Raw genomic sequence first — 16,585 nt, 5'->3', positions numbered from 1 at the left:
CTGTTTTAAAATGGCCAGCAATGAATCCTGACCTCAATCCCATTGAAAATCTTTGAGCTGAGCTGAAATCTGCCATTGGGAAAAAAAAACCCTAAACATCAAGAGCTTGAACAAACTGCAAAGGAAGAGTGGGAGAAAATTCCATCTGAGAAGTGCAGGAAGCTTATAGATGGCTACAAGAAACATTTGGAGGCTGTCAGCAATGCCAAAGGGTGTGCAACTAAGTATTAATTAGGGGTACCTTTATTGCTGCACATGCTGTTTATTCTGTTTCTTCTTTGAAATTGCAACATGGAAGTAGAAAAACAATGTTTTACTGTTGTATTACTTTGGAACACTAATTAAAAATTCCTGAGGATATAACTTTGGTACATTTCCATTGCTTTCTGAAGATATTATACAGTCTATGAAAAAAAATTAAGGGGTGGCAATAATGGTGAAGAGCTCTGTATTTACTTTAAAAATCCATGCTAAAATGGCTGTATCGTGGTGATAATAAAATGAGCCCAGCTCAATACTCATGTTAATATGAAGTGGGAAAACGTACACAAAGGATTATACAGCCACTCTGATATGGATTGTCAAAGTAAGTACAGCAGACCCATCAAGTCCAAGGGCTCTATTTAATAATGAAAGTAATTTTGTATTGTGAAATCTAGTGACAGATCCTCTTTAACACCATTGCTGCTATTTTATAGAAATTCTAAGTATGAATCTCTTACCTTCACCATCCAAAGAATCAGTTCGACTATCATATACCACACAGTACTTCATACAATCCAACTCCATATACTCTGGCAACAGGAAACACTTGTCTTCATTCTAAAGAAAGGAAAATCGAAGATGGCATTGCACTTATTCGTAGTGAGAGACGGTGCGTATGGAGCCCCAATGACATTACATGGAGGCCAATACGGCTTTGTATAAAGCAAGTACATGATATGTCCGTGAGCACAATGGCTAACTTCTTATAGCTTAATAGGAGAATCCATATCGAAAAGTTCAAATTAAGTGCAGCTTTATATATGTCACCTGTATATCTTCTGCACCAGCTGTAAGTACACTTCTACTATGCAATTTACTATTGATTAGGGCACAATATGTGACTTATGGGGGAAGAGGTAATCTTTATTTTATGAAAAGCAATAATAAAGAAAATGAATAGAGATTAATTTCTACAACAGAACATAACATAGACAGTGTTGTCTGATCGCTACTACTAAAGTATTATCCTACAGTCCAGGAAGGACAGCTGTATATGGGAATTCGGCCTCACGGCACCTTATAACAGTACCTGCTTAGCTCTCCTTGCGGTAATAATGTGACTCTCATTGTACTCTCTCTTTGAACGTGCATCTAGAAGATAAAAAGAAAAGACTATTGAGAAAGATTACTGAAACGGGATGTGCTGCCACAACATGCACGCAGTATGGGGACCGAACAACTGTATTAACCATCATTCTGTCCCTATACATATTTGGGAACTTAACCTAAGGCTATGTTCACACATCATGGTTTTTTCAGCATTTTTGATGCAAATTTTCAGCTGCGTTTTGCAGTACTAGCAAAGTATGAGATTCCAGAAATCTCATGCACACATCATGTTTTTTTTTTTGTTCAGGATTTTGTGCTTTGCGTGGTTTTTTGCAAAATAGAGCATGTCACTTCTTTCAGCTTTTTTTCAGCATTTTTTCACCCATTGGTAGTAATGGGTGGTGAAAAAAACACTGAATAAATGCACCAAAAATACAGGTGTCAGGTTTTTCAGCGTTTTTTATGCCATACCCAGATTGACATTTTTTTTTCACTGAACTTTATGTACATGCATATTAGAGACAAAAGAACAGTGAAAAAAACGCACCAAAGACGCTGAAAAAAACGCACCAAAAAATAATCAAAAAAGCAAGAAAAATTCTGAACAACCTCCTGGCAAGAGATCAGGTTTTGCTGCAGTTTTGCTGCAGAAATAAAACACAGAAAATACCAAGATGTGTGAACATAGCCTTAAAGTCCCACAGAAAGTATTTACTTAAAACCTCCGGCAGCAGAGGTTGCTCAAGGTCAAGCGCAGATGTATTCATCGCTGGGGATATCATTATAAAAAAGGTGCGGAGAATCCACATATTTCACTCTTTACATTGCAAACTTCCACCTACATCTGAAGTATAAAGTAACATACTGTGGATCTCAGACCCACAGATCCTGTCAATTTACACTGCGGATATATTTTGCAGCATGAGCATGAGAATTCTTACAATAGAATCCGCAACATAGGTAAGTACTGTATAAAGGCGATGACCAAATTGTGATAACTACAGGAGCGAATCAGAGCATCTCCAAAAAAGGCAGGTGCGGTGGTGTGATCCCAATATACAGTGGTCGGTACCTACCAAAAGTGGTCCAAGGAACAGCATCCAGGGAGAGGGTTTATAGAAATTCAAGTCTCATTGTATATTGCTAATATATGCCAAATAACACAGTGAAAAAAAATCCTATAATGCTGGAGGACAGGAGCCGGTATTGTATCCAATTTTGCTTGATAAATGGATATTTTTAAGCCAAAAACTTGAACCATTTTTTTCCGCATTGAATCGAACTTTAAATGAAGTGACTATGCTAATGGCATTTTTTGCTTTTTGTGGACTAGCCAAATCTGACGGGTGTTACATACCAGGGGGCATAGAAAGGACCTATTTGTGCTGCTGACATGTGTTGTAATTAGAAGCTAATATTGGGCAATCGTGCCTCGTATATTCCACCCATCCATACGCCTTGCTATGACTTTTTCCACTACTCACCCAGAAGACAAAGATAATTTGGTTCAGCAAGCCTGGAGAATTTAGTCGCCTGGTTCAGTATGTTGTACAGTTCTGTCTCTGTACATAATGCCAACTCAGCCATGTTTCTAGGAAAACCAAAAAGAAAAAAGGCTTCATGTTAATTGCACCAAACTGTTAAAACATTAAAAAAGGGATTGTCCCAAATCAAAAATGTATTACCTATCCACAGAAGAGGTGCCAAGTCTCTGATCACTGACGATCCCATCACTTAGACCCCCGCTATTCAAGATCATGAGTGCCTAGTTTGAATGGAGCGAGATCACGCATGAACGCTGCTGCTCTGTTTAAAGTATATGGGACTGACAAAGATAGGCAAAAACTGAACTTTGCCATCTCCATCAGTATCATAGACTTTATATAAAGCGGTAGTGCGCATGTCTGACTGCCATACCAAACGGGAGACACAGGACCCCTGGTCTTGTGAATGGTCGTGGGGTACATGCAAAACAATCATGGGGTTGATGATTGTTGCTATGGAAGCTATTGTTAAGTCTCCAGATCGGCCATACACAGAAAACTGTCACTGGCAACACATTTTAGAATGCAATACACAAGTCTTATAAAATGAGTCAACAATTCTTCATCCATTTTAAAGGGAATCTGACAGCAGGCTTTTGCTATGTAATCTGAGGATAGCATGAGGTAGGGGTTAAAACACTGAACTCAAGGATGTGTCACATGCCAGGCTTACATTGAAGGTTTTATCACCTGGTGATTATCATTGCCTGGACTACAACAGCGCGTGCATACTAGTCTGACTCCGCCCCCTCCTGTGATAAGCAGCTCAAAGTCTATAGACAATGTTGATACAGAGTCTGGTGTGGGTGGGGTTAGCTGTGGTGTGGGCGGGGTTAGCTTCCTCAGCTCTGCTTCATGCTAAATCTAAAAACTCTGTGTCAGAAGTGAACAGCTGCACCCAGTAATCTAAGTGATATATCATTGGATTCAGGGCCTCTTTGCCTACATCAGGCTGTTCTCAGATGAGGTAGAAAAACCCTGCTGACAGATTCCCTTTAACTCTTTTTATAATGTTACCATGATGGTTGTAAAAAAAACCCCACAGTGCCAAAATTTCTGTTATTTGTTCATCCACTTCCAGATAAACAAAACCCATCAAAAGTCACATATCATTAATGAAGACATCAGCTCATCATTTTTTACAGGTTTCACAGGTTTAGGATGACATTGGACCTTTATTGGATTTCTTTAATAAAAAGGTTGAAGAGGGCTGTTCTCAAGGTGTTTTTTTGTTACATCTCTCTTTCAGTGTTAGTAATGGAGGTGTATAAAATACAATTTTAAGCTAAACCCACACATTAAACGGACACGAACGTGAAACCAGAGAACATACTAATGAAAGATATGAAGTGCGACAAAGAAGGTCCAAGACAAGATACTTGGAAGGGAGGTAAGAAAATTTCTAATACAATCCACAGGGAGAAGATTGGAACAAAACAAAATCGTGTAAACTGCATGCTAGCAAATGCCAGGAGCCTGACAAACAAGATGGATGAACTGGAAGCAGAAATATCTACAGGTAACTATGACATAGTGGGAATAACCGAGACATGGTTAGATGAAAGCTATGACTGGGCAGTTAACTTACAGGGTTACAGTCTGTTTAGAAGGGATCGAAGAAGTCGGAAAGGGGGTGGAGTCTGTCTATATGTAAAGACGTGTCTAAAGCCTACAATACGGGAGGATGTATGGGAGGGAAATGAGGAGGTCGAGTCCTTATGGGTGGAGATACATGGGGCAAAAAACAATAATAAAATTATCATAGGAGTCTGTTATAAACCACCAAATATAGCAGAAGCCACGGAAAGTCTATTAATGAGACAAATAGACGAAGTAGCAAAAAATAACGAGGTGATTATTATGGGGGACTTCAACTACCCCGATATAGACTGGGAAACCGAAAGCTGTAGATCTCAGAATGGAAACAGGTTTCTGTCAATTATCAAAGACAATTATTTGTCACAACTTGTGCAGGAACCAACTAGAGGGACGGCCCTTTTAGACTTAATATTAACTAACAGGTCAGACAGAATAACTGAGGTGCAGGTCGGGGGGCACCTGGGAAATAGTGACCACAACATTATACGATTCCACATGTGCTTCAGTAGGGTGCCCAGCAAGGGAGTCACAAAAACACTGAACTTCAGGAGGGCAAAGTTTGATCAGCTAAGAGATGCCCTTCACCTTATAGACTGGGATAGTATCTTCAGTAATAGGAGCACGGATAGAAAATGGGAAATTTTCAAAACAGTCCTACATAGTCACTGTAGAAGGTACATACCTTATGGGAATAAAAGGGCTAGGAATAGGAGGAAGCCAATGTGGCTAAATAAGGAAGTCAAGAGGGCAATGAAAAACAAAAAAAGGGCTTTTGGTAAACTTAAACAAGAAGGCAGCGAGGAAGCGCTAATATCTTATAGGGAAAAAAACAAAATCTGTAAGAAACAAATAAGAATAGCAAAAGAGGAGACAGAGAGACTAATTGCCAAGGAAAGTAAAACAAATCCCAAACTGTTCTTTAACTATATAAACAGTAAAAGGATTAAAACTGATGGCGCTGGCCCATTGAAAAATAACCTGGGTAAAATCATAGAGGGCGATGAGGGTAAAGCAAACCTACTCAATAGCTTCTTCTCCACTGTTTTCACAAAAGAAAACAATTTATCGGAGGAAATGCAGAGTGATAAAGTAAACCCTCCGCTAAATATCACCCACCTAACCCAGGAGGAAGTTCAGAAACGCCTAAATAATATCAAAATAGACAAGTCACCAGGCCCAGATGGCATACACCCCCGGGTACTAAAAGAATTAAGTAATGTGATAGACAGGCCGCTGTATCTTATATTCAAGTACTCTTTATGGACAGGGACTGTCCCACTAGACTGGCGCCAAGCAAATGTGGTACCAATATTCAAAAAGGGGTCTAAAAGTGACCCTGGGAACTATAGACCAGTCAGCTTAACGTCTGTTGTGGGTAAATTGTTTGAAGGATTTCTTAGAGATGCTATTGTAGAATATCTTAATGATAATAACTGTCTAACTCCATATCAACATGGATTCATGAGGGATCGCTCCTGCCAAACAAACCTGATCGCCTTCTACGAGGAGGTGAGCTCACAGCTGGACCGGGGAGAGTCAGTGGATGTTGTATACCTTAACTTCTCCAAAGCGTTTGATACCGTGCCACACAAAAGGTTGGTATATAAAATGAGAATGCTTGGTCTGGGGGATAATGTGTGCAAGTGGGTAAATAGCTGGCTGAGTGATAGAAAACAGAGGGTGGTTATCAATGGAGTAAGCTCAGGGGGTGTCAGGGTTACTAGCGGGGTGCCTCAAGGGTCTGTCTTGGGCCCTATATTATTTAATATATTTATTAATGATCTAGTGGAAGGGTTGCATAGTAAAATAGCAATATTTGCAGATGATACTAAACTTTGTAAAGTAGTTAATACAGATGAGGATAGGGCACAGCTACAGGAGGATTTAGATAAATTGGGGAGTTGGGCCAAAAAATGGCAAATGGGGTTCAATGCCAATAAATGTAAGGTCATGCACATGGGAAAGAAAAACAGCAGTCACCCATACATATTAAATGGGAAACCGTTGGGGAAATCTGATATGGAGAAGGACCTGGGCGTCTTGGTTAATAGCAAATTAAATTGGAGTGCCCAGTGTCAGGCAGCAGCTGCGAAGGCAAATAGAGTCATGGCATGCATCAGAAGAGGAATAGGGGCATATGATGAGAACATTGTTCTTCCTCTGTATAAAGCGCTGGTAAGGCCGCACTTAGAATATTGTGCACAGTTCTGGGCTCCGGTGCTCAGGAAAGACAAATTGGAGCTAGAGAGGGTACAAAGGAGGGCGACTAAGGTAATAAAGGGAATGGAGGGACTAGAATACCCAGAGAGGTTGTCAAAATTAGGCCTATTTACGTTGGAAAAGAGAAGGCTTAGGGGAGACCTCATAAACATGTATAAATACATCAGGGGGCAGTACAGAGATCTCTCCCATGACCTGTTTATACCAAGGATGGTGACAAAGACGAGGGGGCACACTGTGCGTCTGGAGGCAGCATAGAAGGGGATTCTTTACGGTCAGAGCCATGAGACTCTGCAATTCTCTGGGAGAGGAAGTGGTGATGTTCAACTCACTTAATGACGCCTGGACGCCTTTCTTGAGAACAATACAATTACATCTTATGCTTAGTGATAGTTAATTAATCCAGGGATTTAATCTGACTGCCAGATTGGAGTCGGGAAGTGAATTTTTCCTCAATGATGTAAATTGGCCTATACCGCATGGTTTTTTTTTTGCCTTCCCCTGGATCAACGCTGCGGAATAGCTGCAGTGCACAAGAAATAGGCTGAACTGGATGGATGCTTGTCTTTTTTCGGCCTTAGAAACTATGTAACTATGTATAATGAATTTTAATTTTTAAGCACAATGCTAGAAAATTGTATTAAACACGTGTGGGATCAAAACGCTCATCGCACTCCTAGATGAATTTATTGCTGGGGTGTAGTTTACAAAATGGGGTAAATTTTCATGGGTTTCCACTATTCTCTGCAAATGCCTTTTTTTAACAAGGTCCTAAAGAATATGATGTGGAAATTACATTTTATTGACAAGTGGAAAAAAATACTGCTAAATTGATAAGCTTTCTAATGTCCTAAAAATAATATATGGTAAATAGCCTTGATGCCAAGAAATGGAGCCAACATAAAGTAGACATTTGGTAAATGTTACTATTGTTTGGAATGTCTCACAAGTAAAATATAATTTTAGAAATTGCCAATTTTTCCAAATGACTGAAAAAAAATTTCATTTTTTTATTATTACAAATAGACATAAGATGCATCTACTAAAATGTACCAATGACATAAAGTACAAAGTGTCACAAAATAACAATCACAGAATCACTTAGATGCATACTGTGTAATTGTATCATGAAATGACACAAGACAGATTTTAAATACAAGGATGTGTCATTAAAAGGGGTTGTCCTACTAAATACATATATCACTTATCCAAAGATAGGTGAGAAATATATGACTGTTAGTGGTATGACTGGCCTTAAAGAGAACCTGACAGCTGATAAATGCAGTCCATGGAATGGGCAGCATGTATCAGGCACTGGCTGTATAAACTTAGTTAAGTTTGACTCTGAAATTCTGTGGAATTTCAGAGAAAAACATACTTTAAAAGCCACCGGGGACTGAGCCGCACTGTACACTAGTCAGGCAGGTGACTTCTCCCCACTTGCTGCCTTGGAGTGTTGTCCAGTAGTAAGCACAAAGTAAGGGGTTGTCCACTAGTAAGCACAAAGTAAGAGGTTGTCCAGTAGTAAGGACAAAGTAAGGGGTTGTCCAGTAGTAAGGACAAAGTAATGGGGTTGTCCAGTAGTAAGGACAAAGTAATGGGGTTGTCCAGTGATAAGGACAAAGTAATGGGGTTGTCCAGTGATAAGGACAAAGTAATGGGGTTGTCCAGTGATAAGGACAAAGTAATGGGGTTGTCCAGTGATAAGGACAAAGTAATGGGGTTGTCCAGGAGTTAGGACAAAGTAATGGGGTTGTCCAGGAGTTAGGACAAAGTAATGGGGTTGTCCAGTGGTAAGGACAAGGTAATGGGGTTGTCCAGTAGTAAGGACAAGGTAATGGGGTTGTCCAGTAGTAAGGACAAGGTAATGGGGTTGTCCAGTGGTAAGGACAAGGTAATGGGGTTGTCCAGTAGTAAGGACAAGGTAATGGGGTTGTCCAGTAGTAAGGACAAGGTAATGGGGTTGTCCAGTAGTAAGGACAAAGTAATGGGGTTGTGTCACGCAAGGTGTGGGAAAGACTTAGTGCAACACAAAGGGAAGAGGGAAATGAAGCCAAGACTCTAGGGAAAGTGGGGAGTGGAGACCTCCTGGCTGATAGGGGAGACAGGGTGATATTCTATCGTCCCTATATTGGCTCTTCACCGATCGCCGCACATGTTCATTGCCCTGTCTTTCCCTGGCGTTTGGTTAAGGCTAAGGAAGGGAGGAGATGAGCACTAGTCGATCCCCACTGAACACTAAGGACAACAAGGGAGGACAAACGGGAAAATTGCTTAGCTTTAGATGACTCCAGACAAATGCGCACATGTCCTCAACACCAAAGAGAAAGATGTACTGCTCTTGCTAAAGCCTTCACAGGGAGAAATGAATATTGCCGGCACCTCCCTCTGATACACAGCAGGTATTTATACACCCAGGCCAGGGTGTTTAATTAGCCAGAGGAAGGTAGCCGCTGGGTCCTAGAGACAGCCTCTAAGAAGATGTCGGCAATGCCAAACGTAGAGATCTCCTGCAACCAACTGCAGGGCGACCAGTGACAGTACCCCCTCCTCTACGAGTGGCCTCCGGACACTCAGGACCGAGTTTCTCAGGATAAGAGGTGTGGAATGAACGATCCAACCTGGGAGCGTTCACCTCTGATGCTGAGACCCACATCCTCTCCTCTGGACCATAGCTTTTCCAGTGCACCAAGTATTGTAGAGAACAATGTTGGAGAAAAGAATCTACAATCCTCGAAATCTGGAACTCCATATTACCATCAACCATTACTGGGGGTGGTGGTAGAGGTGAGAGCTCAAGAGGTTCCACATACTTCTTGAGTAAGGACCTATGGAACACGTTGTGGACCTTAATGGCCTGAGGAAGTTCAAGATGAAACGCTGCTGGGTTAATGACGGCGGTTATTTTATAAGGACCAATAAACCAAGGTCCCAGCTTTAAAGAAGGAACTTTCAATCTTATATTCCTGGTAGACAACCACACAAAGTCATTCACATTTAGGTCCGGACCTGGCAAGCGTTTTCTGTCAGCCATACATTTATACCTGTCTCCCATGATCTTTAAATTACTCAGAATACCTTGCCATACCGAGGAGAGCGACAAACCAAACCGTTCCTCCTCAGGAACTCCTGAAGATCCTCCCCCACTAAAGGTAGCAAACTGTGGGTGATAACTGTATGCACCGAAGAACGGTGACCTGCCAGTGGATTCTTGACGACGATTATTAATGGCAAATTCTGCTAGAAGTAAGTAGAATGCCCACTCCTCCTGATTTTCTGAGACGAAACACCTGATGAAGGTCTCCAAATTCTGACTGACACACTCGGTCTGTCCATTCGACTGAGGGTGGAAGGCAGAGGAAAAGGACAGCTGCACCCCCAGTCGGAAACAGAATGCCTTCCAGAACTTGGAAACAAACTGGGTCCCCTGATCTGACACCACATAGGAGGGAACCCTGTGAAGCTTCACGATCTCAATAAACACCTGAGCAAGTGTCTTGGCATTTAGAGGTGCAGGCAATGCAACGAAATGAACCATTTTACTGAACCTATCTACTACCACCAAAATCACCATTTTGCCTGCAGAAACCGGTAGGTCAGTAATAAAATCCATGGACACGTGTGTCCATGGCCTACTAGGCATAGGTAGCGGAAGAAGAGTACCAGTCGGACGGGTATGCGAAACCTTAGAACGCGCGCACATACTACAATCAGTATGTGTTCAATCACATCCCGATGCAACCCCGGCCACCAAAAATGACAAGAGAGGAGGTCCACGGGTGCCTTACCATCTGGATTCCCAGCAAGCACAGAGTTATGATGGTCCTTAATTACTTTGCAACACAGACCAGATGGTACAAATAACTTTCCTGAAGGTCAGGAGGCAGGGGCGTCCCCCTGAGCCTCCAACACCTCACCCTCCAGTCCAGGATACAGTGCCGAAATGACTACCCCTTTCTGTAATATCGGAGCAGGGTTCTCATGGTTACCACCCCCAGAGAAGCTCCGGGACAAAGCATCAGCCTTGACATTTTTGATCCCTGGATGAAAAGTGACAACAAAATTGAACCTAGTAAAAAACAAGGACCATCTAGCTTGCCTAGAGTTGAGACGTTTAGCTGACTGGAGATATGAAAGGTTCTTATGGTCAGTAATAACAGTAATACGATGGACAGCCCCCTCAAACCAATGTCGCCATTCTTCAAACGCCAATTTGATCGCCAAAAGTTACCTATTACCCACGTCATAATTTGTCTCAGCCGAAGACAATTTTTTTTAGAAAAGAAGGCGCATGGACGCCATTTACCAGGGGTGGGACCCTGAGACAACATAGGCCCAACCCCGACATCTGACGAATCAACCTCCACAATAAAGGGTTGGGAAACATCGGGTTGACTAAGTATAGGTGCAGTGCCAAAATGATTCTTTAAGGAAGAAAAAGTCTGGAGGGATACATCTGACGAATTTGGAAAAATCAGACCCCTTCTTAGTCATGTCAGTAAGGGGTCTCATAATTACAGAGTAATTTTGGATGAATTTCCGGTAAAAATTAGCAAAGCCCAGAAAGCGTTGTAGAGCCATCAGGTTCTCAGGAAGTTCCCAATCAAGGACTGCACGGACCTTCTTCGGATCCATCCAAAAACCCGAAGATGACAAGAAGTACCCCAAAAACTGCACCCCCTGAACAGTGAAAACACATTTTTCCAGTTTGGCATAAAGTTTGTTATCTCTTAATATCTGGAGAACTTGCTTAACGCGCCCCTGATGTGTCTCAAAATCAGGTGAGTAAACGAAAATATCATCCAGATAAATCACCACAAACCTCCCCACCAAATGATGGAAAATATCATTTCTGAAATGCTGGAATACCGCAGGTGCATTGGTCAAACCAAAAGGCATAACCAGACTCTCGAAATGTCCTTCCGGGATATTGAACGCTTTTTTCCATTCGTCCCCTTCTCTGATTCTAACCAGATTGTAGGCTCCCCTTAAATCCAACTCGGAGAATACATTAGCTCCTACAACCTGGCTGAACAAATCAGGAATCAGAGGAAGAGGGTATGGATCACGGATGGTAATTTGATTTAATTCCGGGAAATCTAAATAGGGATGTAGACCGCCATCTTTTTTCTTCACAAAGTAGAAGCCTGCCGCCACGGGCGAAGATGAGGGTCTGATATGTCCCTTCTCCAGACTTTCCGCAATGAAATCCTTCATGGCTTGTCTCTCAGGGCCAGAAAGATTATACAGTCTGGACTTCAGTAGTTTAGCTCCGGGGGTCAGGTTAATAGCACAGTCATAAGCATGATGAGGAGGAAAATCCTGACACCCCCTCTCAGAAAATACGTCCTCTAAACCAGACACAAATGCAGGCAATATTTCTGTAGAGACAGTAGCGAGGGGAAATATCTAAACAGTTCTCATGGCAGTAATCTCCCCATTCAATAATCTCCCCGGTTTGCCAATCCACCAAAGGATTATGTTTAACAAGCCAAGGAATACCTAAAACAATCGGTGTGGAAAGATTGTCCAGGACATAGCAAGGGATTATTTCACAATGAACTGACCTACATTATTTACAATATGAGTAAATGCTTTCTGTGCAAGTGGCGCCGAGTCGATGGCGAAGATGTAAATAGGTTTATCTAAAGTACAGCAAGCAAGACCATGATGAGTTTTCACAAACTCAGTATCAACCATGTTGACTCCGGCTCCACTGTCAACAAACACAGACATTTTCTCGGTTTTGCTCTCTTGCACCACCTCTGCCATCAGGACAAAGCGGGAACTGCAGGTTGGCAATAAATGCACCTCGTGTTTATCCAACTCCAGACTACCAAGAGTTAATAGAGTCTCCTTTTGTTTAGGAATTAAACGACAGGTCCCAACAAAATGTCCCTTTTTCCCACAAAAAAAACATACGCCTTTTTTCTTGCGAATCTCCGGGGAGATGAATGATGTAGAGATACCTCCTGACTGCATGGGTTACTCCACCTCCCCCAGTACTGGTTAACCTCCAGACTGCTCCCCCGGCAGAGGTACATAACCCCAGCAAGAAGGCCAGGGAGAAGGTGGTCTCACCCATCTATCCCGTAGGCGTCTATCAAGACGTATGGCCAACGACATGGCAGCCTCCAAGGACTGAGGGGTTTCATATAGTGCCAAGGCATTTTTAAACCTTTCAGTAAGCCCCTCACAAAATTGACTTCTAAGGGCTGAGTCATTCCATTTGGAATCTGTTGCCCATCTACGGAATTCCGAACTGTACGTTTCCACTGACCGATTCCCCTGCTGAAGGCGACGTAGCCTAGACTCAGGCAAGGAGACTTGGTCAGGGTCATCATAGAAGAGGGCCAGAGCTCTGAAAAACCCCTTCACAGACTGGAGACAAATCGAGTCCTGCGGTAAAGGAAACGCCCACAACGGAGAATCTCCCTGCAGTAGAGAGATCACAATTCCCACCCGTTGCACCTCATTTCTGGAGGAGTAAGGACGAAGTTTAAAATACAGTTTAGAGGCCTCCTTGAAAACAAAAAACTTGTCCCTATCTCCTGAAAACCTGTCCAGGAGGACAACATTGGGTTCAGGCTGGACAGGCCTAACTGTCGAGACCCCCACATTGGCGACCTGTAGCCACTGATGCTGCTGCTGAACCTCACCGCAGAGGTCATTCACCTCCAGAGACAGCCTGTGCAGCCGCTCTGCAATTGAACCCATACCAAGGGAGAAAGTAAAAAAAGGTCCATGCCCAAAATCACACAGAGAAAAAAAACAACAAAATCTCAGTCTTTTTTTTTTTTTTTCCCCTTTTCAAAATGTGCTCGGCTGGCGATAATGTCACGCAAGGTGTGGGAAAGACTTAGTGCAACACAAAGGGAAGAGGGAAAGGGAGCCCAGACTCTAGGGAAAGGGGGTGTGTGGAGACCTCCTAGGTTGATCTAGCATCACCCTGTCTCCCCTAACGTCCCTGTATTGGTTCTTCACCAATCGCCGCACGCGTTCCTCGCCCTGTCTTTCCCTGGCGTATGGCTAAGGCTAGGGAAGGGAGGAGTTGAGCACTAGTCGATCCCCAATGAACACCAAGGACACCAAGGACAACAAGGGAGGACAAACAGGGGAAAATTGCTTAAGCTTTAGACAACTCCAGACAAATGTGCACATGTCTTCAGCACCAGAGAGAAAGACGTACTGCTCTTGCTAAAGCTTTCAAAGGTGGTAATGAATATCGCCGGCACCTCCCTCTGATACACAGCAGGTATTTATACACCCAGGCCAGGGTGTTAATTAGCCAGAGGAAGGTAGCCGCTGGGTCCTAGAGACAGCCTCTAAGAAGATGTGTGCAATGCCAAACGTAGAGATCTCCTGCAACCAACTGCAGGGCGACTGTCTGTCACTTCTGACACACCCGTGACAGGTTGTCCAGTAGTAAGGACAAAGTAATTGAGTTGCCCAGTAGTAATGACAAAGTAATGGGGTTGTCCAGTTGTAAGGACAAAGCTGGCTGCAGTGGTAAAAGGATAAGCTGCCCACATGTGTCACTTTGCCTCCAATCCAACCATTGCTTTGATATTTTTCCTCTCATCAAGATGCTGGTTATTATGGCAAATGTATTGCAGCCAAATACGTCCTTTTCTTGCTTTAATCATTGCAAACACTACATAAAGGCATTGTCCTCTCTCCAAATAGATACGGGTCCCATCACTGGATGAGATGTGACAACCATTTTGCGAGCATTGCTGCATATGCGTCTTCTTTTACAACATATGAACACTACGATGCAACATACAAAACTTATTACTTCCAAAATTGTACAAAAGACCTGAACCAATTTCAGTTCTTTCTGATGGTAAAGAGGCTGTATGCTATGGACAATCCCTACTTGTTAGTATGGTTCTTGACAATAAGCAGATTACAACGCTTCCTCCTGGCAATCAGTGTTCCATACAACGCAATCACAGAAGAGGTTAAAGGGAATCTGTCAGCATGATTTTGCTATGTAATCTGAGAGTAGCATGGTGTAGGAGTAGAGACCCCGATTCCAGGAAAGTGCCACTTGCTCAGCAGCTTGCTATAGTTTCAATTAAATCAGTGTTTTATTAGCAGGAGATTATTGATTCTGAACCAGGTGTCGTGTGCAAAGCAGACCTGCTAATCTGTATAACCCTGGCCCCACCCCTGATTGGCAGCTTGATGACAATGTACAGTGTACACAGGAAGCTGCCAGTCAGCTCCGCTACATCTCCAGCAGAGAAAACATGGATTCTATCAAAACTCAAAACTGCACCAAGCAGTCCAATAACTGGTGCATGGCTGGAATCAGGGTCTCTGCTCCTACATCATGCACCTCTCAGATTCCATAGCCAAAACCTTCTGACAGAGTCACTTTAAAAGGGTTATCGAAGACTTATATATTGATGATCTACCCTTAGGGTAGGTCATCAGTATCAGACCAGGGGGGGTCTAACACACGCCACCCTCAAAAATCAGCTAGTTGCGGGTCTCACAATGACTAGAAATAAATAGCATAGAGTCGGGACTCCATTCACCTTAATTGGAGCTGAGCTGCAGCCCGGAAATGGCCAATACACAGAGTACTTTATTGTGATGCTCCAGCTCTGTACTCAGGGCCGACGTCAGCAACTCGGTAAGTACCAGGGCCCTGGACCATCATAGTAACACTAGATGGTGGCCTGATTCAAACGCATCGGGTATTCTAGATTATGTATGCGGTAGACCGGGTGCAATCAGCAGAGCGGTGTTTAAATTTGGCGCCAATATCGCTGATTGGTCGCGACCGGTGGCCGCGACCAATCAGCGTCGTATTAGTGTGGGCCCGGGAGCGGCGCTGCCTGTGCGGGTACTTCCGCTGCAAGCAGCCGGGAGATAAGCGGCTGCTCTCAGCAGAAGCATCCCCAACGGCGGCGCCACTCCCCGTCCTTCCTTCACACTTGCCGTCGGGAGATCACACTCGCCGGTCGGGGTAGTTCTGCTACCGGTCATCTCCCAGCTGCATCGCCGCTGACCTCCGTGCGGCACATGAGCCGCTAACGGCCGCCATCTTTTTCTGAAATCCCGCGTCGCTGATTGGCCACGGCCGGACCAATTAGCGACGCGGGATTTCCTGGACAGACAGACGGGATAAGACAATTATATATATTAGATAGTAACATAGTTTTTAAGGTTGAAGGAAGACTAAGTCCATCTAGTTCAACCCATAGCCTAACATGTTGATCCAGAGGAAGGCAAAAAAAAACATGTGGCAAACACTAAGCTCCACATTGGGGAAAAAAATTCCAAAAAAGACTCCATATACGACAATCAGACTAGTTCCCTGGATCAACTCCCTATCAAGGAATCTAGTATATATAACCTGTAATATTATACTTTTCAAGAAAGGCATCCATGCCCTTCTTAAATTTTAGTAGTGAGTCACTCATTACAACATCATGCAGCAGAGAGTTCCATAGTCTCACTGCTCTTACAGTAAAGAATCCACGTCTGTGATTATGATTAAACCTTTCCTCCAGACATAGAAGATGCCCCCTTGCCCCCGTCTCAGGCCTCAGAGTAAAAAGATCAGTAGAAAGGTCTTTGTACTGTCCCCTCATATACTTGTACATAGTAATAAGATCACCCCTAAGCCTTCTTTTTTCCACAGTAAATAACCCCAAGTGTAATAACCTGTCTTGGTACTGCAGACCCCTCAGTCCTCTAATAACCTTGGTCGCTCTTCTCTACACCCTCTCTAGTTCAGCTATGTCTTTCTTATACACCAGAGACCAGAACTGTACACAGTATTCTAAGTGTGGTCGCACTAGTGACTTGTATAGAGGTAAAATTATGTTCTCCTCATGAGCATCTATGCCTCTTTTAATGCATCCCATTATTTTATTTGCCTTTGCAGCAGC

At 43.1% G+C, this 16,585-nt stretch overlaps 1 protein-coding gene across 1 annotated transcript in view; it reads right to left on the bottom strand.

Moving 5' to 3' along the window:
- The window catches only part of STYXL1 (serine/threonine/tyrosine interacting like 1), a 36,675-nt gene that overhangs the window by 17,717 nt on the left and 2,373 nt on the right, over positions 1–16,585 (bottom strand). The window contains exons 2-4 of the mRNA XM_073665436.1: positions 2,799–2,905; positions 1,295–1,356; positions 723–822 (exon numbers count right to left, since the gene is read on the bottom strand). Of these exons, the coding sequence (XP_073521537.1) occupies positions 723–822; positions 1,295–1,356; positions 2,799–2,901 (265 nt within the window). The 5' untranslated portion in view covers positions 2,902–2,905. The remainder of the gene's footprint in view (positions 1–722; positions 823–1,294; positions 1,357–2,798; positions 2,906–16,585) is intronic.

This window comes from Phyllobates terribilis, unplaced genomic scaffold (genome assembly GCF_046119375.1).
Source record: "Phyllobates terribilis strain yellow unplaced genomic scaffold, ASM4611937v1 Scaffold_2__4_contigs__length_985480577, whole genome shotgun sequence".
Classification (NCBI taxonomy): domain Eukaryota; kingdom Metazoa; phylum Chordata; class Amphibia; order Anura; family Dendrobatidae; genus Phyllobates; species Phyllobates terribilis.
This window is presented reverse-complemented; position numbering and strand designations above follow the sequence as displayed.